Source organism: Dipteris shenzhenensis, chromosome 2 (assembly GCF_047967505.1).
Source record: "Dipteris shenzhenensis isolate YYH24624 ecotype China chromosome 2, Dip_SZ_1.0, whole genome shotgun sequence".
In the NCBI taxonomy this organism is placed as follows: domain Eukaryota; kingdom Viridiplantae; phylum Streptophyta; class Polypodiopsida; order Gleicheniales; family Dipteridaceae; genus Dipteris; species Dipteris shenzhenensis.
In genome coordinates, this window is record NC_141597.1 from 32,337,353 (window position 1) to 32,364,866 (window position 27,514).

At 45.2% G+C, this 27,514-nt stretch overlaps 1 protein-coding gene across 1 annotated transcript in view; it reads right to left on the reverse strand.

The window, feature by feature from the left end:
• Positions 1 to 792: 792 nt before the first annotated feature.
• Positions 793 to 27,514, reverse strand: part of ABCB26 (transporter associated with antigen processing protein 1) — a 34,639-nt gene continuing 7,917 nt past the window's right edge. The window contains exons 2-18 of the mRNA XM_087387710.1: positions 23,860 to 23,987; positions 22,883 to 22,925; positions 22,726 to 22,770; positions 20,104 to 20,226; positions 19,839 to 19,942; positions 19,654 to 19,708; positions 19,137 to 19,207; positions 18,795 to 18,897; positions 17,965 to 18,175; positions 14,819 to 14,892; positions 13,096 to 13,152; positions 12,858 to 12,932; positions 12,675 to 12,749; positions 9,410 to 9,691; positions 9,022 to 9,089; positions 8,832 to 8,892; positions 793 to 1,252 (exon numbers count right to left, since the gene is read on the reverse strand). Of these exons, the coding sequence (XP_087243836.1) occupies positions 1,175 to 1,252; positions 8,832 to 8,892; positions 9,022 to 9,089; positions 9,410 to 9,691; positions 12,675 to 12,749; positions 12,858 to 12,932; positions 13,096 to 13,152; positions 14,819 to 14,892; positions 17,965 to 18,175; positions 18,795 to 18,897; positions 19,137 to 19,207; positions 19,654 to 19,708; positions 19,839 to 19,942; positions 20,104 to 20,226; positions 22,726 to 22,770; positions 22,883 to 22,925; positions 23,860 to 23,987 (1,653 nt within the window). The 3' untranslated portion in view covers positions 793 to 1,174. The remainder of the gene's footprint in view (positions 1,253 to 8,831; positions 8,893 to 9,021; positions 9,090 to 9,409; positions 9,692 to 12,674; positions 12,750 to 12,857; positions 12,933 to 13,095; positions 13,153 to 14,818; positions 14,893 to 17,964; positions 18,176 to 18,794; positions 18,898 to 19,136; positions 19,208 to 19,653; positions 19,709 to 19,838; positions 19,943 to 20,103; positions 20,227 to 22,725; positions 22,771 to 22,882; positions 22,926 to 23,859; positions 23,988 to 27,514) is intronic.

Genomic DNA, 27,514 nt, shown 5'->3' on the forward strand with positions numbered 1-27,514 from the left:
ACTTTGAAGCATGTTAAAAGTCGCATGGCAAAAGTAACAATGTATTTCATCGCAACACATAAAATGCATACAAGAACTTTGCTCCAAAAAGAATGGTTAGCAATTGATGATAATACAAGTTTTTGAATACTCACAAATTCATGACTCAATGCGCAATATAAATAATGCATAATTAAGTAGTTTGAGATTTCAAGGTTGACCAGTGATTGCATGATGTTTTATTGCCCCTCTGTTTTTTTCCCTTGAATAAACCTTGAATGCATGGCATTTCGACCAACTAGAACCACCTTCTCACACTGCCTTCGCACCATAGCTTCATTAGATCTTCAGGGTAAAACAAAACAAATGTTCACAAGGCCTTCTTGAAAGAAATTGGACTTCAACTCCATCGTGGCATTGCTATCAGACAAGATCGGCACAAAGGACAATGCTATCACAGCCACAAGCACACACTCACGACTCGGTCTTACTCATGCTTCCACTCTCTAGCAACATTATGTTCACCATGGCGAACCTACAATAACATCACAGCTCCTCGCACTCTCTACCAGCTTTGTGTTCACCATGGTGTACCTACACTATCATCACAGCTCCCAGTGGGCCCCTACACATGTGGTGCAGCCATCATAGTATATCCTCTCATTCCAATCATCCCACGTACACACAAAGACATACATTGGACATAACATCTTTAAAATCCATGTTTCTAGGAAGTCCTTACGAGATTGGTTTTTGCACTCAAAAAATTTACAACTAAAAGAAAACAAGTCTAGAATGTCAGGAGTGCACCAAAAAAGTATAATATCTTAATTATAGACTCAAGCTGCTGCACATCTGCAGCAATCCCAATCAGGGATCCAAGACAACATGAATTTGATTCCCCTATGTAAAGCCAATGATACCCATCATTAGATATCACATAAATGGTGCTGGTGAAAGTCACCATATATAATGCCTTACAATTACAACCCTGATGCTTACAGGGAATCTTGAGGCAAATTTAATATAACCCCAGGTGAGGAACAAATATATTTTGCAAGCATGACTGCAGCGGAAGCTACTTCAAAAAATAGATAGCTCTTACAATGTCAGCTTTTGTGTATTTTACATTAGCAAGTAGAAGTACAGCCTCACAGGGAGCATATGTTCTCTTCAACAAATGCTTCATCCTGCCTCAGAGAGTGCTCATCTGTCGCCGGGTTAACATGGCATACTCTCCATCCAATCTCAGCAATTCCTCATGGCTACCAATCTGTAAAAAGAGGAAATTCTCAGGATAGATGTCCATTTCAAAAAAGGACAGATGTTCAGACCAGGAGATCTTCATACCAAAATTGCAAATATCATTGAAGCCCATTAAATTTTAGGAAATCAAGTGCATGTAACACCACAAGAAGACCAGAAGCTCAAGATCATTCACAATAAATGCACCGAAGCCTGCAGTCAAAAGAAATCCTTTATATGTCAAATGCGTTCAAAGAGACAATACCATCAAAGGTTGGGACAGCCTTCCATTTGGGCATGTATTGAGAGTGGGATTATAGTGGGCGATGACTCTTTCACTACTCTGGATCTCTGCGTAACTGGTGACAATTCAAGCTTACAATAAGCCTCCGCCTGAGCTACTCCTGCACCCTCTCGGCCCATTTCTGCCCCCTCATGGTCACAGCTCCCTGCCCTCCTCACTACCTGACCCTCATCTCCTTCCCCCCCGTGAGCAGCATCATCAGGCTCTTGCCCCTTTTCTTGACTTCACCACAGCGAGCCTCATGAGGTTTCTATCAACACTTCTTCTGACTCTGCTTTTGTGCCCCCTCTCTTCTTACCAATTCTGCTCTCCTTCTCCATTGCCGCCTCCATCATCGGTTGTTTCTTCCATATCTCCCTGTTTGCTTCCCTTTTTTCTGCCCATCCACGGGTTCACTTTTCCTTTCTAACCATCGTTCCTGTCCCGCCCGCCCTTAATTCTTGTGTGCCTAGCCTTCATGTTTCTGGCCTCAGGCTGGAGCTTTTCACTCCTTCCCCTCTCCTTTACCTCCTTTTGGGACCGCCAGCCGGCTAGATGACTTTCCCCCCTTGCCAATCCTATCTTATTCCTTCCAGTCTTTCCTTCCCTTCAATTCCTTCCTTCAAATCTTCGTTCCACCCATCACTCCCCTTTTCTCCTTCCCTTCTAGCATTGATTTCATTGATTACTTCAACACCCCCTTTTCTATCAAGTACATCTCCTCTCATTCCTCTGCCACTTCGAAGCCTCCATTCAGATTATTTCCCTTTCCTGCTCTCCCACTCTTTCAAAGGCTTGGTGTTCTAGAGGACTCTGTGACTCCAATGTAGATATTAAATATCTCGGAAGGGATTTGTGTTGTGCACCTCTAAATCCCAGGAAGGGATATTTCTTGTCACATTTGCTGCATTTTGTTTTCTTTGGCAGTTATGGCTCAGAACAATCCCAATGAAGTGTTTGGCATCCTCACACAGAAGGATAAGTTGGATGATACCAATTACTCTTTATATAGTTTTATGGTACGCAATCTTTTAGTTGGCAAACATTTGTGGGATTGTCACTGGGGATGAGACAAGGCCAGAGAATGTGGTTGCACCTGCCACTCCTCCTCAACAAGGTGAAGGAAGGGGTAGAGGACAAGCTCAGAGTGCTGGACAAGTGCTAGGTGCAGTGGCTGCTGCAGTTGTGCCACCCACACATGAACAGAAAAGGTGGGATTCACGTGATGCACAAGCACTTTCAGTAATCTCTCTTTCTGTTTGATATTTTTGAGGGATTACTACCCATTGCTTTGCGCTCCGCATTTGAGATCCCTGGCAAGCTCCTCATGTTCCACATGCCCCCATTCAGCCACCGGCTGATTTAGTTCCTCCACATGCAATGGAAGATGCTGTCAGGCAAGAGATTACAAAAATACACGCAGCCAAAACTGTTCTGAATTGGCTGCTACAAATTCTCAGGGAGAGTAGGCTTGATGCTCCTTTGCCTGGCAGAACTCGTAGTGCAGCAAGACAAGAAGGGGGGGCTCATTCTGTTGGATCAGCTTTCACAGGTACTCTTCTTGATGAGTAAGAGCCTGATACTTTTGAAGAGGCCAAAGACAATGTGCATTGGATGAATGCCATGCAGGATGAGTTGCAGTCTATTGATAAAAATCAGACCTTGAATCTTGGGGATTTGCCACCAAGAAAGAATGCCATAGGTACCAAATGGGTATTCAAAGTCAAAAGAAGGCCAGATGGGTCCATTGACAAGTACAAGGCACGGCTGGTTGCAAAAGGCTATGCTCAGAAGAAGGGCATAGAACATTTGCTCCTACTTCCAAGATGACCACTATCAGATCAATTATTGCTATGGCTGCACATTTTGATTGGAATGTTCATGAGTTGGACATAAAAATAGCCTTTCTCAATGGAAACTTGTTGGAAGAGGTTTATGTCAAGCAACCTCCTGGCTTTCAAATTTCGGGTAATGCACAAAGTTTGCAAGCTGAATAAAGCTTTGTACGGGCTGAAACAAGCCCCACGTGCATGGTACTCCAAAATTGATGCCTTTCTGCCCAACAAGGGGCTTAATAACAGTCCAACTGAAAGTACCCTCTACATCAAGAAGGATAAGGGGGATATTTTAGTCATCATTCTTTGTGTAGATAACATGCTGCTCACAAGGTCAAATGAAGAAAAAATTGCAGATTTCAAAGCTGAATTGAAAGCTACATTTGACATGTCAGATTTGGGCATAATTTTTTTTTTTGGATCCAGTTCATACAAGAGAGATGTGGCATCATTATGTCTCAATCCAAGTATGTGCAAAAGCTCTTGGATTGGTTCAACATGCAAGACTACAAGCCTACAGCCACTCCCATGGAGCCAGGGCTGAAGCTTACTATGTATGATGCAGGTGAATCAGGAGATGCCACACTCTACAGCCAGGTTGTAGGATGCCTCGTTTATTTGTGCAATACATGGCCTGATATTCAGTTCAGTTTGCAGTATCACAGGTGAGCAAATATATGCACAGCCCAAAGACAGCACATTCCGTTACCTGCAAGGCACAAAGTCTTATGGCTTGAAGTTTCCTAGGGGGGGTGACGTGTAAATGCATGCCTACGATGACTCAGATTGCGTTGGAGACTATGATACTAGGCAGTCGACAAGTGGCAATTGTTTCTTTTTGGGACATGCTTGCATTTCTTGGTTTAGCAAGAAACAAGCTACTGTGGCTACCTCCTCGTGTGAAGCTGAGTACATGGCAGCCTTCACCGCAACAGTTGAGTGTGTTTGGCTGCGCCGTTTATTTGCTGATCTTCATCTCTCATTGGAGGGTCCTTCTCCCATTCTCACTATAGTCAAAGTGCTATAGCAATGGCCAAGTGATCTATGTGTCAACATATGACAATGTTGCAGACATCTTCACCAAAGCACTTCCACGTGAGAAGTTTTTCGCAATACCCTGAACTTCTCCTTTTGGTGGTTGATCATTTCCTTGTACATCATCACGTTGGCACTGCAGGGGGTCTTAAAATTATTGCCATATTCTAGGCAGTGACGTTTTGCATTGCTCTCACTCTGTTTAGCTCTCTTGCTTCCTTCACAAGTTTGGCCTATATACAATAGAGGTTTTCCCCACAATTTGGGGTTTTGTCCTGAGATCCCTTGCATTTCTCTTGGTCTCTCTCTCTCCTTTCCAGTTTAGTTCATGTGTGGTTAGCTCTCTCCATTTCTATTCAAATCCGCAGCGCCTCTCACATGGTATCAGAGCCACAGTTTGCTAGAGACCCAAGGAGTGAAGGGAGTGTTGAGCTATGACTTATATAAATTAGGGTTGATAAACCCTAACCCTAACCCTAGAAAATTAGGGTTTGGGCCATAAACCCTCATAAACTCACATAAACTCCTCGACTGACACCTGAAACTCCGTATATCCAATAGAGATGGGGAGCTGCAAACCCGCCCTTGTGAGGCCTTTATAGGCTGAGGTGGGCCGACCTACTGGTCAGCCACCTTGCCCTAATGTTTGGCCTATAGGCAGGGGGGTTAAGTCCCCCCTATGTGGCTATGTGGCAATCTTATAGAGGGCTGGAGGAGGTTGGCCCTCTTGAGCCGTTAAGTCAAGCAGAGGAGCAGGGGTTCAGCCCCTATAGGCTGCCTAGCAGCCCTTTTATAGGGCTGACTGAGTTGGCCCCTAGGAGCTACTGAGTCGGCCCATAGGCAGGGGGTTGAGCCCTTTTATAGGACTGTGTACCAGCCCCCATAAGGCAATAGAGGGATTTGGCCCAACCACTGTAATGGTTCGGCCCACCTACAACAGGGGTCGGCCCACAGACCAACCAACTGTAAGGGGGGTGGCTGCCTATATATATATAGGCCCCCTCCCTCACTTGTCGGAGCATCTCAATTCACAACAAGTTTGGCCTATATATAGCAAAGGTTTTCCCCACGGTTTGGGCTTTTGTCCTGATATCCCTTGTATTTCTCTTGGTCTCTCTCTCCCTTTCCCAATTCAGTTCATGTGTGGCTCTCTCTCTCTCTCTCTCTCTCTCTCTCTCTCTCTCTCTCTCTCTCACAGCTGAGGATTGCCATTGGTCAGATGCGAGTTTTGTCCCATCAGCTGAGGATCGAGGCAGGGAGAGCGACAGGTATACTCAAAGAGCAACGGGTCTACACGCTATGTACGCTGGGGGCGGTTGAGACAGAGGAGCATTTTCTTTGTGTTTGCCCAACCTACTGCGAGATCCGGGGATGCTACCACTGTCTCTACCTGAAGGGGAGTGGCTTCGGCCCTTTGTCACGCCTGATCCATTTCCATGAGCAAGTCTGTATCGTGCTTTATCTGATGGAAATATGTCAGCACAAGGAGACGCTTTTGCGATAGATCAGAGGGCAGCAGGGGATGGCCAGACCACCACAGGACATAGAGGATGAGCGGGCACAGCGATGCATCACAAACTTCTATGCATTTGAGTCCAGTCCCCGGACACAGTGGAGTGGAGGAGGAGCTAGCCGATATGAGAGCAGTCTCGATGAGCGGCCGGCACAGTACCATTGAAAGAGGGGAGCAAAGACCACATGCGCGACAAAGAGTCCCCAGAGAACACTCTATTGAGGTCCGACCTATCACATCTTTCCTCAAGGGGGACCGACAGAGACGAGGGGTCACTCTGGACATAGCCCAAAGAGTCCAGAGAGCAAGGAGACCACATCCCCCACCGCAGCACGAGACATCTCAACAGACATAGATACGAGACATCTTCGCAGCCCACCAGAGAGCCATCACTGTTCCAGGGTTCAATTTCTGGTCCTGTTTCTGAGTCCCAGCACCAAGACTAACCTGTTTTTCAGTCAGTTCTTGATATTGGATAGATTGATTGATCTGGCCCACTATGCAGTTGTAGTTGTCTATTTCTATGATTATGACTTTGTTAGCATAGATTAGTACTCAGCAAGGATCCTAGCGTGCCCTTTGCTTCAACCCATTGAGGCTTGTATGAGTTCGCTTTTTGTGTACTTTGTCCCATAGGCCAGCAAGGCCTCCCGTGGACGTCTCTCTCTCTCTCTCTCTCTCTCTCTCTCTCTTCAGATCATAGTCACAAGAAACGTTTCGTCTGTTTCGTCCTTTCGACACGTTGCATTTTGTTTTGTTTCATCTTTTTGAATGAAACGCATAGGTTTTGAATGTATACGTAATATATACACAAATAGGGACAAATAAGGTATGTTATATTCAAGTTTAGAATAGGAGAAATACAAGTCAACACACCTAAAAAGAAAATTCAAAACACAAAGACATTCTTCAAATTTATTTAACTTCAAGCTTTCGATCTCCTTTCTCAAGTTTGAATAGGTTTCAAAATGATATTGAATATATATATAAGATAGGGGCAAATAAGATCTGTTTTATTCAAGTTTAGAGTGAAAAAATAGAAATATAGGTCAAGACACCTAAAAATGGAATTCAAAATATTCAAATTTGTTTAAATTCAAGCTTTCAATCTCCTTTCTCAAGTTTCAACTTTAGACCTGGATGCAAAACTTAAAAGCATATGGATTCTAGAAAACACAGGGCAAAAATGTGTATATTGATTTAGGCGAAACAAAGGTTTCGTTGAGAGCATTTCGTCTTGTTTCGAAACCTTTCGTCTGTTTCATCATTTCGAGGTTTCAACAGGAGGAGACAAGTTTTCATGGACTCTGGTTCAGATCCACTGCGCTTCTTACACAGCAATCTTGGCGGTGACCCTTTTTTTGATCTAGCTAGAAGGGCTCTTATGGCAGCTCCCTCCACTCCCCAGCCATTCGAAGTTCATCTCCTCAAAAAACAAGCAACAGGTGAAGATTGGTTGTCAGTCCCTTCAAGACAGAGCCGTGATGGGCCGTATTGTTGACCAAATGCCCACCTAGAGCCAGGTTCGTGATTGGATCCAGCCGAGTTCCCTCAACTTCACCCAAGAACTCCCCTAGTCAATGGAATTTAACAAATCTCTTATATCACTATAAGATAGGGATACACCATCCCAAGATGCCTCATGGAGCCGTAGCCCATTTTCCTCAAGCGAATCTAATGTTCTTTATACCTTGGTACCTTGGTTTCATCGTGGAGATTAAGGATATGACACACCATGTGCCACAGTTGCCGATGACCCTTCCCTTATCGAGGCAGTCAAAGGAGTATCGGCCCATATTGTCCTCCACCAAAGCCTATTTCAATACAATGTTGGAGTCCCCACCTACATTGGCCTCAATCCTTGTAGATGATGAGGTTCCAGAGTACCCAAAGCCCTTGACCAAGGAGATCCTTCTAAAGACTTTGGATGGCAGCGAATTTAGACAGAGGGTTAAGGTTTGGACAGTGCCTCAAGTGCAGATACATGGGACGCCTGGTAAAATCTTGCCCCCGCAATGTAGGTCAGACCCCACCTACCAACAGTCTCGTACAAGCAGCAACTAGAAGATCGAGAGGTTAGACCCCCCTGTGCAAGATAAATAGCAGCATGAAACCTATACCCCCTAGGTTGCCACTAGTAACAAGTGAGTACAATGCCCCCTCCAGCCACCCCACACCCAAGGTGGAGCAATAGAGGAGCCCCCTTAGGAGGCACCAAACACCTGAGGGTGAAGTCATTTTTAATCTTCCAACAAACCCTCTCACGTCAACGCCTCAAGGTTTCTAGTAGGCTCAATAGCTTGCCACAATCTCAGGTACAAGAGAGGTGCCCTTCCCAGTCTGCCTGCTACCATCATCTATTCCTCCCCTCGTTGCGCTGTCTCCAAACCCTCTCCCCCCTCCGCTCCCATCTCCAATCAATCCACCACCTTCCTCCTCCTCCTCCTCCCCTTTTTCAACTGCCCAAGCAGCACAACCGGTGATCACCCTCACCACCCACCCCTCAATTACCCAGCCTTCCTCCTCCCTCCCTTCCCCCTTTGCTTCACAGCATCCTCCTTTGACTAGGCCCTCTGGCCAAAGCACAGTTTCATTGTCGCAGTCCAAACCCGTCTCCTCACAGTTTATGGGCATAGCTCGCACGGTGCCAGCACAAGAGATTGCCATTGTATTCTCTCGGTCTCCAGGACCAAAGCCTCACCCAGAGAAAGCCCTCCTGCAGCGGTTGGGACCCTGGAACTACCTCAACGCGCGAGATGACTACCCCATTGCATTGGAGATGTCAGTCTCTCTTTCCAGAGACTCTGGGTTCTCTGTGAAAAATCCAGTTCCCTTTTGGCCAGTTTTTCTATACTATGTTTCCCATGATCAGCGCCTCAGGGACAACTGATTTGTATGGTTGGTTGTTCAAGCATGTACTGGAATGTAATCTAGAGCATACCTCTGAAATCCGGCCACCTTGCATGACAACAATACGATCAGCTGAACGAATTGTTGATAATCTGCAACAACAAAAAAACTCTCATGGGAAGATCAGCACAAATAGCGACTATCAAAACATCCAATCAATCACAGAACAGAATCACATGCCTGGAAAAATAAGAAGAGAGGAGAGGAGAATAACATCAAACCTATGTGCAATGACAAGAACAGTTCTTTTTTGTTTGCCATCTCCATGCATTGCTTTGTCTAACGCTTTCTGGAATGTAAAAGTAGTAAAACTTAAACAAATAGCGTAACCACCAACATCTAACGAGCATGATTGACAGCCACATCAGTACTCAATATACCTGCATCTAGGAAGACCAAGCAAATGCATACATTGCTGATACACTAGTAGTGCGCTGACAATCTACTCACTATATCAGAATAACCTTAAAGTATTAAGCAAACCATATGGACTCTGTAATGCCCCCCCCCCCTCTTTTTTTTTAAAATAAAATCTCCCTTCCCCCAAAACTGATTCTCTGAACAGAAAACCATCAACAATAATAGAATCCAAAAATAAAAGGCCCTGACCTGTACATAATGCTCACTTTCAGCATCTAGTGCACTTGTAGCCTCATCAAGAATTAGTATAGCAGGATCTCTTATAAGAGCCCGGGCTATAGCTATGCGTTGTTTCTGACCCCCACTAAGGCGAGAATTGTCTACGACAGTATTATAACCCTCCGGTAATGCCACGATAAAATCATGTGCATGAGCCTGCCTTGCTGCTCTTTCTATGTCCTTCAAGGTGACGCTCCTTCCACATCCATATGCTATATTTGATGCTATGTCCATGCTAAAAAGTCGAGGCTCCTGCATCAAAATTCAAAGGTGACTTATTTTGTCCCAAAATGCATTATGTGAACGTCCTTGTGAAACCAAGCCCAAAATCAGACAAATGTTAGGAGAATGTTCCAAATTTCTGTCCCTATTAGGCAACTGGCACTTCGTAGATATAATTTGACATTCACAGCCCAAACGGTCCACGAAACCAAGGACACAGGATAGACAGCAGTCCCTTAGAATAGACTATGCAAGAGGATCATTTCCTAACTCTGAAAAAAAAGTACATCCAGTACGATCAGAATCCCAATCTGCTTTTAGTAGGGGAAAAGCAAGGGAATCCTGGCAGGAAATTTTTGAAAATGTAGGAAAAAGTCAGCTGATGGCTGACATATACTCTGGTAGTTGAAGGAAACTATATAAATTTGTAACACTAGAATATATCCAATCGTACAAATTCAGATTTTTGTTGTTCTAAAGTCCAAAATTCTACAAGGAAAATCAAAGAGAAGAAAAATGAGCTAACAAAAAAGTTTTGAAAAATAAAAGGTAGACGTATCTAGCAAGCAAAGCAATGCTTATGTCGTCATCAGTGCCCAAGCATAAGCAGCTATACTGAGTTTCTAAAGACCCGCTGAGTCAATTGTGCACACTCAGTGCTTACTAAAATATGTCAATTAAACATAAAGGGGAAGATAACAAGAAATAAAGAACAGCAGATTGAGAGAGTCCAAGATCTAAGAAAACCGGTCTGTGCGGTGGGCGTGATTGGGCGGACCCCAAACAACAATGCTGGAGATTGTCTCCCAAATGCTATCCTCCCGTATGTGCGGTGGGCATGATTGGGCGGACGGAGATGTGTCATGAATCTCAATCCAGGAGACCTGCTGTCCATGTACCCTGTACACTGGTGAGACCGGATTAATCGAGAAGGCGTGTCCTCTCTCCGTGAGCCAGGCTACCATCCCCCAAGTGAAATCTCTCATCATCCTCTGCGTGCTAGCCACAATCCTAAGGGACGCCGACCATATACATTGTGCTGCCGAGCACAACTGATGGTAGAAGTCTGTGGTCATCTCGAGAATCTCCTGCGAGGTCTGTGTGCATATGTCCTTGCGATACTCTAAGGCGCTAGAGCTGAATCCCTAAAAATGTGGTCCTGTGGTCTGAAAGAACTGCCTAGTCATCCTATCCCTATGCTGGACTCATCGGGCCCGAGAGGAACGGTACAAGAACTGTGCTCTTCGAATCTCCAAGTCCTATAACTCTAAGTGTGCACACTCCAAACGGTCTCTAAGCCACTGGGGCCCCGGATCCTGCTCCCGTAGTCTCTCTATGGATGCAAGGTCTTGGCGAAGTGCTCTCTCTCGCTCTTGAAGAGCAGCTCTCTGTCTAAGGGCATGGGACTAGAGCTCCTGACTGCTCTACCGAATCATCTCGGCCACCCATATCGCCCATCCCTCACTGGGTCCCTCATTTAGCTCTCCAGATCTCCACTATCGCTTGTTGTACCTCCACCTCGTCTCATCTAGTATGCAAACCCCCTTTTGGGGGGGACCACTACGAGGCTGCTCCACATGAAGGACTGTCGGAGAGTGGTTAGACATCATGGTCCCTGCCAAGATGCCGGTGGGACCGCCTCTAAGTAGTGCCCAGTTCTCCTACATAGAATCTGTCGAGGTGCTCCGGCAGCCCATCATGACGCCACTTCACTGTCCAAAAGAGAAATGCAGGCTGCCCGGAAGCCTGGTAAACTCCAACTCGCGCCATGGACCTTGCCACTGATCACAAAGATAAACTGCTCACAGGTACTCCTATCCCTAGCTGGCATCTGTGCAAAGAGGCTTCTCCTTGCTTGTCCTCCATGACCTCTAGGTTGTTAAAGTCACCTCTAACAATCCACAAGTCAACCACCGAGAGGCAGTCTGTGAGTTGCCGTCAAAAAGATGGGCGGTGGTGTCTGCAAGCAGGTGCGTACACATTCAGAATACCAATCCGGTTCAGTCCTTGCCTACCTGGAGAGCCATCCACACTACGCGACTTGGTATAAGCTCACCCTGTGCAAAGATCTCTAAGGCCACCACCCGGGGTACCGATATGCATACACCACCACTCGTACCGACTACGGGAGACTAGATCTTAGGAAGGAGATAATGTCGACATGTGAATTCTGCTGCTGAGAACATGTTCTCCTGAATCAAGCGTAAGTCAACTAGTCAACCTACTAAAGCCCGCTGCAATTCTTGATGGAGAATCAGAGATTGCGGCTGACTAGGTGCGCAGTCATGAAGCCCATGTACGTTCCAGCTCACCACTGTCAAACTCATGGGGATGAGGCAGAGGTGAACAAGGCTCGACTGTGAACGGGAGCCGAAAGAGAATCAACACTAGGGTAGACATAGAGGCAAAACTGTACGATGGACCTAACTAGGGTCAAAACATGTGTGGTGACTGACTCACCCACAAACTCAACCTCTAACTGAGGTGGGTGGGGGGCAACTTATAAGGGGAAAATTTCCCCCTAGCCCCTTATTACATTGGCCACCACCTTGGAGATTAATATTTCTAACAAACTTACAGGAGGAGCCTCTCATCATTGAATTCAAAGATGCTCAGACAACCAAGTGAAAAAAAGAGGATCGAACACAACAATAAAAAGAGAACACAGAAATTCCAAGAACTTCCTTGCTAGATTTGTCATAGCCACATCTTCAAGAGGATTACAACCAGATAACAATTGTTATGACATAATGGGCATACCCATTTAGTTTCAACAATATTCAATGATACCTGCAGCCCAGCTCCAGTAACTGCATCTTAACAATTAGAATAGCAATACAGCATTATCCCAAAGCACATTTTTCCTCAGCTGATACTATTGCACCCTTACATATATTTATTTGTTCCTCCTGGCAAATGTTTGACATCTTTTCAGTAATGATGCAAGCAATTCAGAACCAATGACACATGGTAGTTTCAACATAATACTTGAAGACTAGCGTCGTGATCACACCTGGCTTACAACTCCAAGTTGTCTCCTGAACCATCTTACGTCCAAATCATTGAGGGGAATTCCATCCACGAGAATCTGCACAGATTGACCTTTTCTTCTTTTTAACAAAAACATAAATCCTAAACAGCCGAATGGCTGAGAACAAAACATTTTCATCCATCAACATTGTAGAAAAGAGCTTACCTCACCACTAGAAGGCTCATAATGGCGGAGAAGGATCCCAACTATGGTGCTCTTCCCACTGCCACTGAGACCCACCTGCTTGAACGAAGGCCACATCAGTTTGATTCTCATTTACTGTTTATGAAAATTGGAGTAGACTTAGTCACAAACCAAACAAAGCATGGTACACAAGCACGTGTAAAGGTTCAAATAATACAGGACATAGCTTAAATACAAAGATCTTTCAAAAATCACATACCACTGCAATAAGCTCGCCAGGGTGAATACACAAATTTACATTCCGCAGAACAGGGACCTGCAAAAACCAGAGACCGCGACTATTGTAGCTTCTATTCCAAAAAACAATCCTCTTGTCTAGACTTGTTAAAGGGCAACCCATTCTGTACTCTATGTATATATTGAAATGGTCATATGCTTTGCCAACATAAAGTCCAAATCTAGCAAACAAAATCTCAACCAATTTTGAAGGGCACACATTACACCTGTAGGAGATGGAGACAGAATGTTCATAAGAAGCCCAAAACCATGACATGTCTGCTTAAGGTTTCCTCGATATGAGACAATATTGACTACTAGTGGACCCTAAACATTGACCACACATCAATGAATTTATCACATTCTAACCAAGGGTAGGCACCAGCCCAAGGTTGAGACTTAAGATAGCATGGATGAGGTCAAGATCATCCTAATAGGACAGCCATCACTAAGTTAGTCATGATTGTCCTACTTGGAAGGACATCATCCTAGGAGCTATGGCACCTTAAACAGTAATTAGGGGTCTAATCAAGGGTGTGCACTACCCTCTGGTTAGACCTGAGCTAGAAAAGATGAATTCCAATTAATCCTAATAGGATTGTCTTAATAAAGACAATCAGGATTGTCATACTTAGGATGATGACCTAGGACAGTGTCCTAGAAGTCAAGGCATCTTGACCTATAAATATAGTAGGCTTCAATTGGTAGTACTGCCTTAGGTAGCGTACCTACCTTGTGCATGAGGACGTGGATGCCATAGCCTTCAGGCAGAGTGGCCTCGTGACAAGGAACATGAGGATGTTACCTTCATTGGTGAGGCCCTCTGAAATCTCATAAATAGATGTAGCAATCAGTAGAAAATAGCTGTAAAAGGTACCAACACCTGCAGCAAACTCTACTGAGTTAAGGCACCACCACGAGCCTTGTATGCTGCACCCTCTGCTGAAGATACTCCTCCAAACTGCCACATGCATCTTGTCAGGCTTGAGTAGCTACTCAAGGGAACCCTGCTGCTAACCACACTCATGGGCTTCACTTCTGCTCCTCACCTGGGTGGTGATCTGCACACAAGAAGGCTCCAAACAGTGGCTGGCCCAACTGCCAAATGGCCCCCCAAGAGGCCCTTTTATAGAGGCTAGGAAGCCCCCCATCTGGTTGTCAAGGCAGCCTCGACCTTGTGTCTACCCCGCTTCTTTCTAATGATCCTGATCCTTTGTTTTTTTGCATTTTCCTCTCCTCTGCTGAATTTTGTAATTTTTACTCTCTTCCTAACATCCTTGCAATCCTAGTCATACCATTGCTTGCATGGAAGAGAGAGAAAGAAAGAAAGATATATTAACGTCTTCTAGAGGCCTCATGGGCCTATGAGACAAAGTAAAATCAAGATAGTATCTCATACAAGCCAGCATGGGCTGCGAGATAGTGCGCATGCATGTGTGTGTACGAAAGTGGAGATAGAAGCAAAAGAGTTGTTAGCTAAACGAGGGAGGGAAGAAATCACGTCAAAACGTTCCAACAATGTATGGAGGTGATGCTTATAAGATCCTCTCCCCTGTCCACTTGTTTTTAGCCCCTCCACTAAACAACCTATTATGAAGATGGTGCTACATTCACTGATCTACCTTATTTTCACATTTGTTATAAAGCTAATCCTTTGCCAAAATTAAATAATGCAGAGCATACAATTCCAATCAATGTTTGCATACCAAAGGTCTTGTTGGATACTGGAAAGACACGTCCTTGAATTGTATTTTCCCCTTTAACTCAGGTAGTTGCAAACCTGCAACTCAAACAGACGTGCTAAACACCTCAGACCTCAAAGCAATCACCTTGTACACATAACAAGATAAACAAAAAAAAGAAAAGCAGCAGTCCTTTAATAGAATAAGGATCACACAGCTTTACAAAACAAGGCATACGCCATATTAGGGGACAGCTATCTCATACAAAGGCTGCCTCCAAGCATGTACTTTCCCTGTTTTTTACGTGCAATACTTGTAATGCCTCCTAAATACAAGAGCTTTAAGGTCTCACATATGCCCACACCCAAGGGAAGGCCTCTTAATGTTGGTCCAGTTGTGCTTGTTTAAGAAACTTGATGAAATTTCACAAACGCACGGTCCCAACTTCGCTTGGCAATAGAGACCAGATAAACTTGTAGTTCCAAAGGGAGCTTTATCTAGGTTCAACGAATGGTACAGAATGTCAGTTTTCACACCTGAACAACATCATTCTTCACTAATGGTGTGATATCCAGCACTTCGTAGAAAACACAAACAATGTAATGGCAGTATTATTGTTTGAATCTGAACTTTACGTTGCACTATCTGAAGCAAAATAATCTCAAACACCTCGTGATATGATAATTTTTATGAGCAGTCCGATTGGATTGCTGCTTTAAGAACAAATTACATATCTTTGACGGAAGCCCTGGAATTTTCTCTCCAATCATCAAGTGTGTTTTGGCAGATTCTCTTTGTAGACAACAATGGCTTGAAACCAAAACAACATATTTGAAATCTACATAGCTATGATATGTAAATTACAAAATTGAAACAATTAATCCGTTTTTAAGAGCTGTGTTTCCTGCAATTCTTTCATAGCTTACAAAAGCATTGTGTGCGCGCATACTTGTATATACACTTACACCTGTGTTTCCTGCAATTCTTTTCATAGCTTACAAAAGCATTGTGTGCCATGCGTGTGGATGTATACTTGTATATACACTTATACCTGTACTTATAGTAATATTTATATAGATAGATAGATGCATGCATGCATGCATCAATACATATAAAGCGAGACGTATAAATAGCTATTACAAGTGTACAGCATTTATACATACATATACGCACGCATGCACGCGCACAGCATAAAACAAAGCTACTTAGAAAAGCAATGCTTATATTATCACCAATGCCCAATCAAAAGTTACCATTTGGGTTTGGTATTAATTACCATACAAACAAAATGGAAAAAGGAGGAGGTGGTGGTGATGTCCAGGTGCATGCGCACACAAGCACGCTCGCACGCACACACCATGTGTGCATGCACATACACACAAATAGATACACAAAGAGAGAAAGAGAACAACGAAAGTTGTATTACCGTCTTCGGGAGGCCTCGCGGACCTATGAGACAAAGTACAAATCACATAGTAACTCATACAAGCCACATTGGGCTGAAGCAGAGGGCTCGCTACAGCCCTTGTAGAGTGCTAAGCTAAGCTAATAATCTCAAAATATCAGAAAAACTCAGACATGCAAGGCTAGTGTACCAAACACATATCCACAGACCATGATGGCTCTCCAATCAGATGCAAAGATGTGACGGATCTGCGTCTATCGAGCTGTCTGTCGCTGTGGCACACTCATCCTCTAAAAACACATAGTGCCGTTTCAATCTCATGATAATCACTCAAAAAGATTGAAAACCATAAACTCCATCACGGATAGCGAGGAGTAGCTACTATGACATCCCCACTGACGTCATCAACACCCAAGAGTGGGTGTAGACCATAGTATACAAACATATGCTCTCACACATACAAATCCACACATCCACACATACTTGAGCATCCATCTATACAAAGATCTTCATACTGTTTCTATCGGCATTCCAGAGGTGAAGGGCAGACTCAGTTGTGACGAAGGCTAGCACTAAAGGAGAAGGCTAATCAAACCTAGTCCACATTCTCTTCGTTCAAGCGACAACTACTTGTGAAGACTATACGAATTCATTTTAGTCTCTCCCAGACAAGCATCCAAGCAAAAAAAAAAAATCTTAGACAATCTAGCTGAAAGGACAATGCACCACTTAAGATAGATAAAATTTATCACAATATCAGCAACCCGCAACATGGACAAAAACTACACAAGGTGAAAGTTGCATGTCCGCTAATACGGCAGAAGCATATATGTAGATGAATCCAGGAACATGCCCAAACTCATCCTCTAAAAAAACATTTGCAGTTTCAATCTCATGATAGTCAACTTATCGCTCTGTCCAACAAGGATGTGCTGTAAGTGCTTGTATTATTACCAACACCCAACCGGAAGTTGCCATGTGGGTTTGGTATTCTATAATCTCTTATGTTTAAAAGGGGAAGGCAGAGAATAGTAAAGTAGCCCTTGACTTTTGGATGAAATACGAAATGAGCATTGAATGTAAGCTTGAACCCTTAAACCCCTACCAGGGTCAAAAAAGATAAGAACAAGGTTACTCTGGCTAAGATTTCACCCTAGATAACAGACATTATGACAAATAAACATGATAATCCAATCATGGGATCAGGCTATGAGGTTAAGCTTTGTTGAATTAGAGAGAGAGTTCCCAAATAGTTCGTAAGGGGAGTACATCCACTGCAACTTGGGACACTTATTGCTAATGTATAAGCAGCCCAGGTTGTGTACAGTTATCAATAGAACTTAGTGTCCATGATAGATGGATCAACACTACCACATAGCTGCAATTGAGGACATCAATGTGCAAGAAAGGTCTGACCCTGAAGATGGTTAACCCTTATTGGAAAAGACAGCTTGTGCACTGCAAAATTGAAAATGATTCGTGTCTTCCACAAAAGTCACCACTATCAGGTCCCTTGGTTTGAACTCTTCTCACATTCTTCTAAATGTAAGGTCCCAAGCACAACTTACACACGCCACACACAGGTCACACAAAATGATACATCATAACATGTGTGAAGGAAATTGTGAATATTATCCAATATTCTCCATCACACAACCAATCAGAATATAAGAGTCCTGTTAAAGTTAGAAAAAACGGGTTTTGGAATTATGAACAATGGCACAAATTAGCAGATTGCATTTTGTTTAGATTGGTTAAAATGTACCTTGATTGGTGAGCTGCTTGCTAGGAGGTAAATCCATCAACTCAAAAACCTTCTCACTAGCCCCAATCGACTGCATCAATGAAGCCCAGTGATCTCCAACCCACCATGTTGAATGAACAACCCACTCAGAATACAAGACAAACTTAGTCAACTGCTCAGCAGAGATTTTCCCCATCAAAACGTAGCTCCCCCCAATGATCAGCGCTACTACCTACAAAACCAACCTCTGGAAATAAGAAACGTCGTTGCTTCATCCAGAAAACAGAGTATGACTTGGCGCAACTGCCTTAGAACAATTCAAAATAACAGAGCTTGTAAAACATAATCCATGAATAAATGTGAAAACAATAATAAATAAATGGTTAGAGACGTAGTTTCAGCCTTAGTGCTGGATCTTTCCACCACCCCAGTACGACTTAACGTTTCAAAATACAGGCCCAAGACCAGATCAGAGACTAATTACAATGTGCATAAGGTAACATCAGCAAAGAGTATATCTCAAAGTCATATTGCTTGCTCACAAGAGAGAGACTACAGGTGTCAGAACCATCCCACAAGCACCAGCCTATGCCAGACAGCTCTATGATGAAAAATGTTTGTTTATAGCATAGATCTTCATGTCTTACATGTCTAAAACATGGTTTCTCCCCCCATGAAAAAGACTTCCATTAAGTATTCTAAGCATGTTTCTTTAAAAATCTACTGTATACATATAACCACATAACAATAATGTTATGCACATTACCACATAAATCATGTTACACAGATAGCCAGTAATATATAAGTGTCATGTCATGTTATGTGTAGAGGTTCATGCATGCTTTCTTTACCTGGGTAGCATTGTAAAGAGTGTTAGCACTCCAAGTCCAAAAACCATAAGCCACATTTTGACGAAGATTTATATCAACCAACTGCTTTGACCATTTGCTATATCTGCAAGAAAAAAGTGCATTCTGGAAATCAGTCTTCACGACTAACAAACTAACAAGAGAAAGTTGGGAACACTTAAAATATTGACTATAACAAAATGCATCAAATTTAACTGCAAGGTGAACAGAAAGGCATGCTTGTGTAAAAGTATCCTTTGAGGTCTGTTCACCTCAATGTAGTTACTACTACCCTTCATGAGACCTGCCTCTTCTACTTGGATACCAAAGGCTTAGGACTTTCACCTTGCAATTTCATCCTTCTCTGTTCCAAAAGTGCGTACCACCCTTGCTAAAGAAAGAGTCTCCTCAGCAACCTGATAGCCAAAGTGATTATCAAATTCTGAGTAACAATGCTTTCATCACCCAAATTTAAAAACAAGTATAAAAGGCCATCTACATTCTAGACTATGCTAGAACTCCACTGTTGAAGACGCTGATGAACCGGATGCCAATGTCAGATAATCTGGACCTTTTAGTAAGATCCACACATGCAGGTCTAGTGCTTCTACAGGAATGTGGTCATGGAACGCTGATTTTAAATCAGCAGATTCTTCTCTTGCATAGGATTTGCAAGTTAGGCAGCAATTGAAGACTCTTAAAAGGCAGACCGTCATTTTTTCATTGGTGTTCAAAAATTGAAAAGCAGCCTTAGTTAGTCCAAGGTATGCTGCGTTGACTGTTGGGGTAAAGGGAGGGGAGGATCCATCCAAATTTCTCATAAATAGCATATATTTTTTGCAGGTCTCTTTCAAATGCAAACCTCATTGGCTGAAGCAACAGAATCTTGAGCCGATTTAGCAGCTAGTCTCTGGTATCTGTAGAGAAGACGTGGCCATCAAATTCCATCGTTCTAACCTCTTACTTTATATCAATTACTATGTTCAAGCTTTTAGCCCAAAAAAAATGCATGCACTGAACTTTGTTCAAGAAAAGCTTTGTACATACCGCCCATACAACATCATAAAGCACCACATGACAGAGCAAATAGCTACAGTCGATAATGCCAATGGCCATGATATTGTCATAAGATATAATAAAGATCCTAAACCCTGCAAATTCAGAAGATGAGATGAAGCTAAGGCACATACAAAAAGTAAACCAAAAGGCTTTCCAGAGTATAAACACTGCACTGATGTAGCCAAAATGCAAATCAGAGCTGTCAACATAGCCTGATTTTCTTTCCTCTAACCAGCTTTAAATCAGAAATTACCTGCAGTGCATTCCTCAGCATAATATTTAAATCATTTCCAAGAATGCGCGATACTTGCTGACAGTCTGATCCCAGTCTGCTTGTAAGCATGCCTACTGCTTCTGTATCAAAAAAAGCAATATCCTGGCGAAAAGCTAAAAAATCTTAGTACAAAAGCAAGCTAATATGCCCTTCAAAATTAAGCCACCTAAACCAGTTATGAACAATGCCCAGAAGGCCTACCTAATCATTGATGCAATCTGGTAGTTCTAGTTGTAAGCAATGCAGTTAGGGTAGCTAGTTGAGCTTAGGTTTAGATGCAAGTAAGATTTTATGACTTGATCATGGATATGGCAGGCAGTGCAACTAATTACCTGGATCAGAACTCATCAAGCTGTGTTCTCTTAAATTCACACTCTAAACATGTGTTATTGAGTTTATCTATGTTTTTACTTGAATACTAAATTGAGAGCTAATGAAACACCCATGTACTTAGTGTAAGAACTACTGCTTTAACGTTTTTTTTCCCAGCTCCTGCGAATGCTCCCACCCCCCCGCTCCCGTCTACCTCCCTCGTGCTGCGCGGCCCCCTCCCCCCTTCCCCTCCTCCCTCTCCGCTGCCTCTCTGCTCGCAGCCGCCGCGCCTCCCTCCGTCCCCCTCTCCTCCTTCGCCCGCCATCCGCCCCCCCTCTCCTTCCTTCTCCACCCCTCCATCCTTCCTCACCTCCCCCCCCTCGCGTTGCGCTACCACCCCCCCGCCCCCTTTCCTCCCCCTTCCCCACCTTTGCGCCACGCTGCCACCCCCCCGTCCCCTCCCTCCTCTCTTCCTTGCTTCCCCGCCCTCCCTCGCGCCGCGCTGCCACACCCTCGCCTCTCCTCCCTCCCCTTCCCTGTCCTGCGCCGCGCTGCCACCCCCCCTCCCTCCTCCTTTCCTCCCCTCCCTCGCCATTCTCTCCCCACTCTACCGCCTCTCCTCCCCCCGCTTCCTCGTACATCACCATCCCTCCCTCTTTCCTCCCCCGCCTCCGCCCCATTCCTCCCTCCCTCGCCTCTGCCACTTCCTTTCCCCTGCCTTTTGGAGCTTCCGCAGTTTGTCGGTGCGGTATGGCGGCCGTAAGTCCGGAACCGATGGCCCAGACAGACCCCCCCTCCTTCAGCCTACCGCATAACACTGACAGAGCATCAGGTCTCCTTGGTGAAGCAGGCCACCACTGACTTTTCCCAGATGTCCGTTTATGGGAGAGTCATTGGCTACGCCCCTTCACGAGCAAACATCAAGGACTGGTTGCAGTCCACCCTTTACCTTGAGGACAGCCACATTGAGGAGGTCGCACTCATGGGACGTGGTATCTTCTGGCTCAAGCTCTCCTCAGCACAAGCTGCAAGCGATATGGTCAGACGGTCCGCTACTTCTATGGGTGGGAAGATCATCCTTACGGTCCCATGGTATAGGCGTTTCAGTGTAGCGGACTTCGATGCCCGCTTCCGCATTCCCCGCCATCCAGTTACCCTCATCTTCCCAGGCCTCGCAACAAAGCTTCGCCCGATCATCAAGGACTTGGGGGCGCACTTTGGCTGGCTCATGCAGGACACCTTCGTTGATGCGGCGGCAGCCCAAGGGGTGCCACATGTCAAAGTGGCAGTCCTAGATCCGCAAAGTATCCCCTCGGAGTTCGAGATTGAGACGGACACAGGTGTGGTGATGCAGCGCATTATGGTCACTGGTCGCCCAGATCAGTGTCTGAGATGCCATGGCTTCGGGCACCAGGCGCGCTCTTGCCCTCGCTTCACGAGGAGAGAACCTCAGATGACCCCCATCCAGGCAACTCAGGATCCACCCCGCCAGGCATCGACACCCCCTCCCAAAGGGGAAGGCTGGACTGAGGTCAAAAGGAAACGGGAAGGAAACAAAACAGTAACAAAAAAGCCCCCCCCTCTCCAGCAAGAGACCCCTGTGGTCACCAGTCAGCAGCAGCCCGGTAAGGGGAAGGAGAAAGGGAAGGAGAAGGTCAGCCAGCCTCCTCCTCATCCTTCACCCCGCCCCCCCCCTCCTCCCCCCTCCTCCTCGGTTCCCCTACCTTCCCCCCCTACGGGACCCCCCCCGGCACCTTTGGTTTCAGCCCCCCCCTCCTCCCTCGAGCATGATCCCGCGGCTTAGGAGATCACTCTTCTTCTGCTACCCAGACCCTAGCGGACATCTGGAGCACGATCATTCACACGCTCAGGGGTCAGTGGGATCAGATTCAGGGGGAGTCCCGGGCAGGGAAGGAGAAGCGACGGCGCTTCCTTCGCGACTGGCACCATCAAGAGCTGTTCTTCCAGCACTCTGCTCAGAGTCTTCAGTGGCATTACTCCCCCCCACCGTGGCTGTTTGTCCACACTCAGATGATTATGCCCTGAGAGGCTTGTAATTATTTTGTTACCACGGGCTGTATCCGTTCTGTGATTACAGCCCGCTGGCCTTTAGGCCTTCTTGTACTCTCATTTTCAAGCAATATAACTAGCACTACTTTTTGCGGAAAAAAAAAAGAACTACTGCTTTACGCAACCCATGTCGTGGCAGCTACATACAAATGCAACCTAACTTTGTGAGTGTGTGGGACATCTTGAATCAATTTCAATATGTAGACAGCAAAGACCTGCCTGACTAAGCATAGTGGTAAAAAGCTTTTCTCTCATTCGCCGGACCTGGAAGACAATAGTCACAATCATAAGGGATTCTTTTTTGAAAGCATTGGCATGAAACTTCAAAAACAATCCTAAGAAAAAAATTCCACCACAAAAACAACCTGATACGTACCAAAATTTGATTAGCAACCCCAAAGCATCCACCTCGCAACCCACTGTGTTGGTCCAACACCATAAGTTTATTCAGGCACATGCACGAAGATGAATTGCAGCTGCCTTGGACTAACTTCTCACACTTTTCATAATTCAATAGTTCAATAAGATTAAAACACAAGAAACTGCAAATCTAAATAACACAATGAACATATTCAAATATCTATACATCATACCCCCCGCCGCCCCCACACCCCCCCTACCTACCTACCTACCTACCTATCTATCTATACACACACATGCATGCACATACATGCGTCTCTCTCTCTCTCTCTCTCTCTCTCTCTCTCTCTCTCACACACACACACACACACACAAACAGACGCGTGCGTGTGCACATGTATCTGCATGTATGTATATACTTTTCGTACATACATGCTTGTGTGCATGCACATAGATATGTTTGTACTACTCTCTCAAACACATACATGCAATGAAACAAGTATGAATGAATTATACATACTTGTATATCTAGATTCTACACACAGACACACGTGTGTGTGTGCGCACGCATGTGTGTGTTAATGACATCTTCTGATGTTTGTAGCTGGTTGTCGGACTTTTATTTGTAATACAATAACAAATGGATTTCACGGGGGAAAAAAGTGTGCGCCTGCATGTGCACATGCGTGTGTTTGTACTCTCTCTCTCTCTCTCTCTCTCTCTCTCTCTCTCTCTGTGTAAAAGAGTGTGTGCACAGGCGAGTGCACGTGCACACACACATCTGTCTATGTGCGTGCACATGTTTGTACACATAGAGACACAGAAATACAAGTGTGGGTATGTGTGTGGACACATGCGCACTTATTTTTATACGGATGTATATATTTCCATACATGACATACATGCACACACAAATACACACACACACAGAGGAAGAGGGGGGGAGACAGAGAAAGAAAGACACACACACACACAGAGAGAGACTTTCCACACCTGAATAATCCGAAGATACAACTCATAACAGCAAGGAGTTGAGCATTTCTGATAAACTGCTGTCTTAGACCATTTTGTGCAGAAAAAATAGTTGCTGCAACATAGTGTGGGATGGCAATTTCAGAGAGCTGCAAGAGAGTATTCGGAATGAGTCAGAAAACTAAATTTGGGACAAACTGCAAAAGGCAGCAGATAGGTTCAACCTGTCGCAGATTCAGACAACCTTAAGAAGACGTTATAAAACAGAGATGAAATAAAAACTTGCAAGATCCTTAGGTACACAGACCCTTAACATTAAACGCAGTCTTTAATGCAAACAATGAGAGGAAAAATACAGCACCTAGCAGTATATGACTCACACAATCAGTACAAATTGAGACATAAGGTGCTCCAATTAGCCTCTTAAATCTAGATGCACTCCTGCACTCACAACACAATTCTACCCATGTCAACCCTTGGATGTTAAGAATCATGTTAGCCTATCGCCTCTACAGGGATAATAGGCACTTTGACCACCACATCAGCAGCTGGAAGGAAAGTTTCTTGCTTTCAATGAGAGTAAGCAGCCATGTACCAAATTCATTTACCTTTTGCAGTGAGCCAGTTGGAGATTGATGACTCCTTTACATGCCTGGGGTTTCTTTCACCCTTGGCAGTGAGGAGATTGGGACAACAGATATACCTCGACTATAGAGTTGAATGCCAATTCCTTTTGCTTCATTCCTGAAATGTTAAATCAAGGCTCTGCTTCAATCCACCACAGCAACGTGTGGCCTTCGAATAAGAGCAGCACCTATCGAGAACAAGATCCTTGGAGAAGCACGAAAAAATCACCCACTTTCATGTTCTCTAGATTCCTTTGTTGCAAACCCTCTCTCAAACATGACGACGTAGCACTAAACTGTGCCTCCACATTAATTGATAGTATCATCAAAGACAATTACTTGTTGTTACAGGGTCTCTATAACACATAGGGACCTGACTGCTGGATCTTGCAGATATCAAGTTGGTTCACCTAATCATGCTTCTCTATAAACTAAATGTTACCAATCCAGTCATCTCAAACTCCCATCACAAGCACTTAGGCCAAGCTGACCTAAGACCTAGATTGGATCCAATCTCAATGATAGTGTAGCCCAGAGTTGGTTATGGACAAGGTTACGACTACAATAACCCAATATCCGTGATGGACAACAGTTCATGCACAGCCTAGCCAAGGGGGGTTTGGAATAACCTAAGGTTTGAGGATGGAGATAGCATAAACGAAGTTTAGATCTAGTGAATCGCGCTGATCCAAGGAAGCTAATCCAAGAAAAGCAGGCTATTTTGGAAAAAAATTTGCTTAGGGAAAAGCAGAAGCCCTTGTGGGAAGTAGAGCTACTTTAGGTATGGCTTCTAAAAGTTAGGGCCAAATGCTAAAGATAGCCCATACTAGGCTTATAAATAGAAGCCAAGTATTAAAAATGGCAGCGGAAGATGCAAACAAACTGAAGCTACAGAACCACACAGAGAACACTAGAGATAACAAGATGTGCCACAAACAGATCTGCTGTAACTCAGCCCATAAACCAGGGCAGCAACTGAAATACAAGGTATCCTGAACAGGATAAGAAACAGGAGCTGCAGGAGGGGCTAAACTGAAGCAGAGGAAAGGGGGCACAAGGAGGCTGCAGAAGGGGCTGAACTGAAGCAGAAGAAAGGGGCACAAGGAGGTTGCAGCCTGAGAGCACGGAGGCTGGAAAAGCCTGAAGCGAAGAGGCAGGGGCTGGGAGCGAAGAGGCTAGAGGAGCCTGAACCGAGGAGGCAGGAGCCTAGAAATGAGGAGGCTGAAGGAGCCTGGGCGAAGAGGCAGGAACCTTGGAACGAGGGGAACTGTAGAAGCCTGGAGCGAGGAGGCAGGAGCCCCGACGAGGAGGGATCGGCTGAGGGAGCGTGGGCAGCCAACAGAACAGCTGAGGGGAGGCTCCGATGGGGATGGCCAGGAGCAGGCTGAAGACAAGAGCCTTGAGGAGCTGCTGGAAGAAGTGATAGAGATGAGGAAGGGGGGAAGACCCTTTTATAGGGAAGGCCAGGAGGGTCGGCCAGATGGCCTAGACCGACCAGCCTGGTCGGTCAGCCAACTGGGCCGACCAGCTGGTCGGCCAGAGCCTGGTCGGCCAGGGGCTGGTCGGCCAGCCCTCTGGCCCCCCTGCTGCGTGGGAGCTGGTCGGCCAGCCAACCCTAGAGATGTCAGTCTCAACACCCCCTCTCAGCTCCAGGGTGTGGCACAAGACCCAGAGAGCTGGCATGACGTTGGAGAAGGGGAGGGGAAACAGGTTTGGTAAAAATGTCGGCGGCGTCAGAAGTGGTGCTGAAGAGGAGCAAAATGGTACCGTCAAGAACCTTCTCTCGCGTGTAGTGGTACTAAATTTCGATGTGTTTTGTCCGAGCATGGAAAACCGGATTGCGAGCAAGGGCAATACAGCTTTGATTGTCACAAAAAGGTGTGGTAGGAGCGGGTTGCTGAAAACCACAATCGAGAAGAAAGCGCCGAAGCCACACAGCCTCACAGGTGGCACTACACATAGCCCGATACTCAGCCTCGGTGGAAGATAGGGCGACCGTGGGTTGGCATTTACTAGACCAGGAGATAGCCGCAGAGCCAAAGGAGAAAACATAGCCCGTGGTAGAGCGGCGAGAATCGGGGTCGCCAGCCCAATCAGAGTCACTCCAACCTCGGAGAGTGAGCGGGGAAGGAGAGGAACCACCGACAGTATATAGGAGCCCGAAAGTAGAGGTCCCCTGAAGATAGCGGAGGAGACGTCGAGCAGCCTGCCAATGAGAAAGCGAAGGGGTTTGCATGAAGGTACTGAGGGTGCCGACAGAGAAGCCGAGATCCAGTCGAGTGTTAAGTAGCCAGAGAAGAGAACCAACAAGCTGGCGGTAGAGGGAGGCATCAGGATAAGCAGTGGACCCAGAAGCAGAGAGTTTAGAGTTGGGATCCATGGGAGAAGTGATGGGCCGACAGTCAGCCATGTGGAAAGTTTCGAGGAGCTCGTGAACATAGCGTTGCTGAGAGACAAAATACCCCCTCTTAGTCTGCCAAATCTCAAGACCCAAGAAAAAATGGAGGAGGCCCATATCCGTCATCTCAAATTCAGTTTGAAGAGCAACTTTAATGGCAAGGATATGATTGGTATGACTCCCAGTAAGGATTAGATCATCCACATAAAGAATGATGAAGGTATGAAGCTGTCCTTCATGAAAGAGATAAAGATTGGGATCAGCCAGAGAGCGATGAAGTCCTTGGCGGCAGAAGAAGGTATCAATACGCTGATTCCAGGCCCTAGGAGCTTGCTTGAGACCGTAGAGGGCCTTGCGAAGGCGACAGACCATGGAAGGAGAACGAGAATTAATGAAGCCGGGTGGCTGATCCACATATACCTCTTCTTGAAGATCACCATTCAAAAATGCAAATTTGACGTCCATTTGAAAAATGGGCCACTGATGGTGGGCTGCAAGAGCAAGGATCGTTCGGATGGTGCTCATCCGGGCGGTAGGTGCAAAGGTCTCCCCATAGTCGATGCCGGGTCGTTGGGCATAGCCTTTAGCCACCAGCCGAGCTTTATACTTGTCGACAGAACCATCAGAGGCGTATTTTGTTTTGAATATCCAC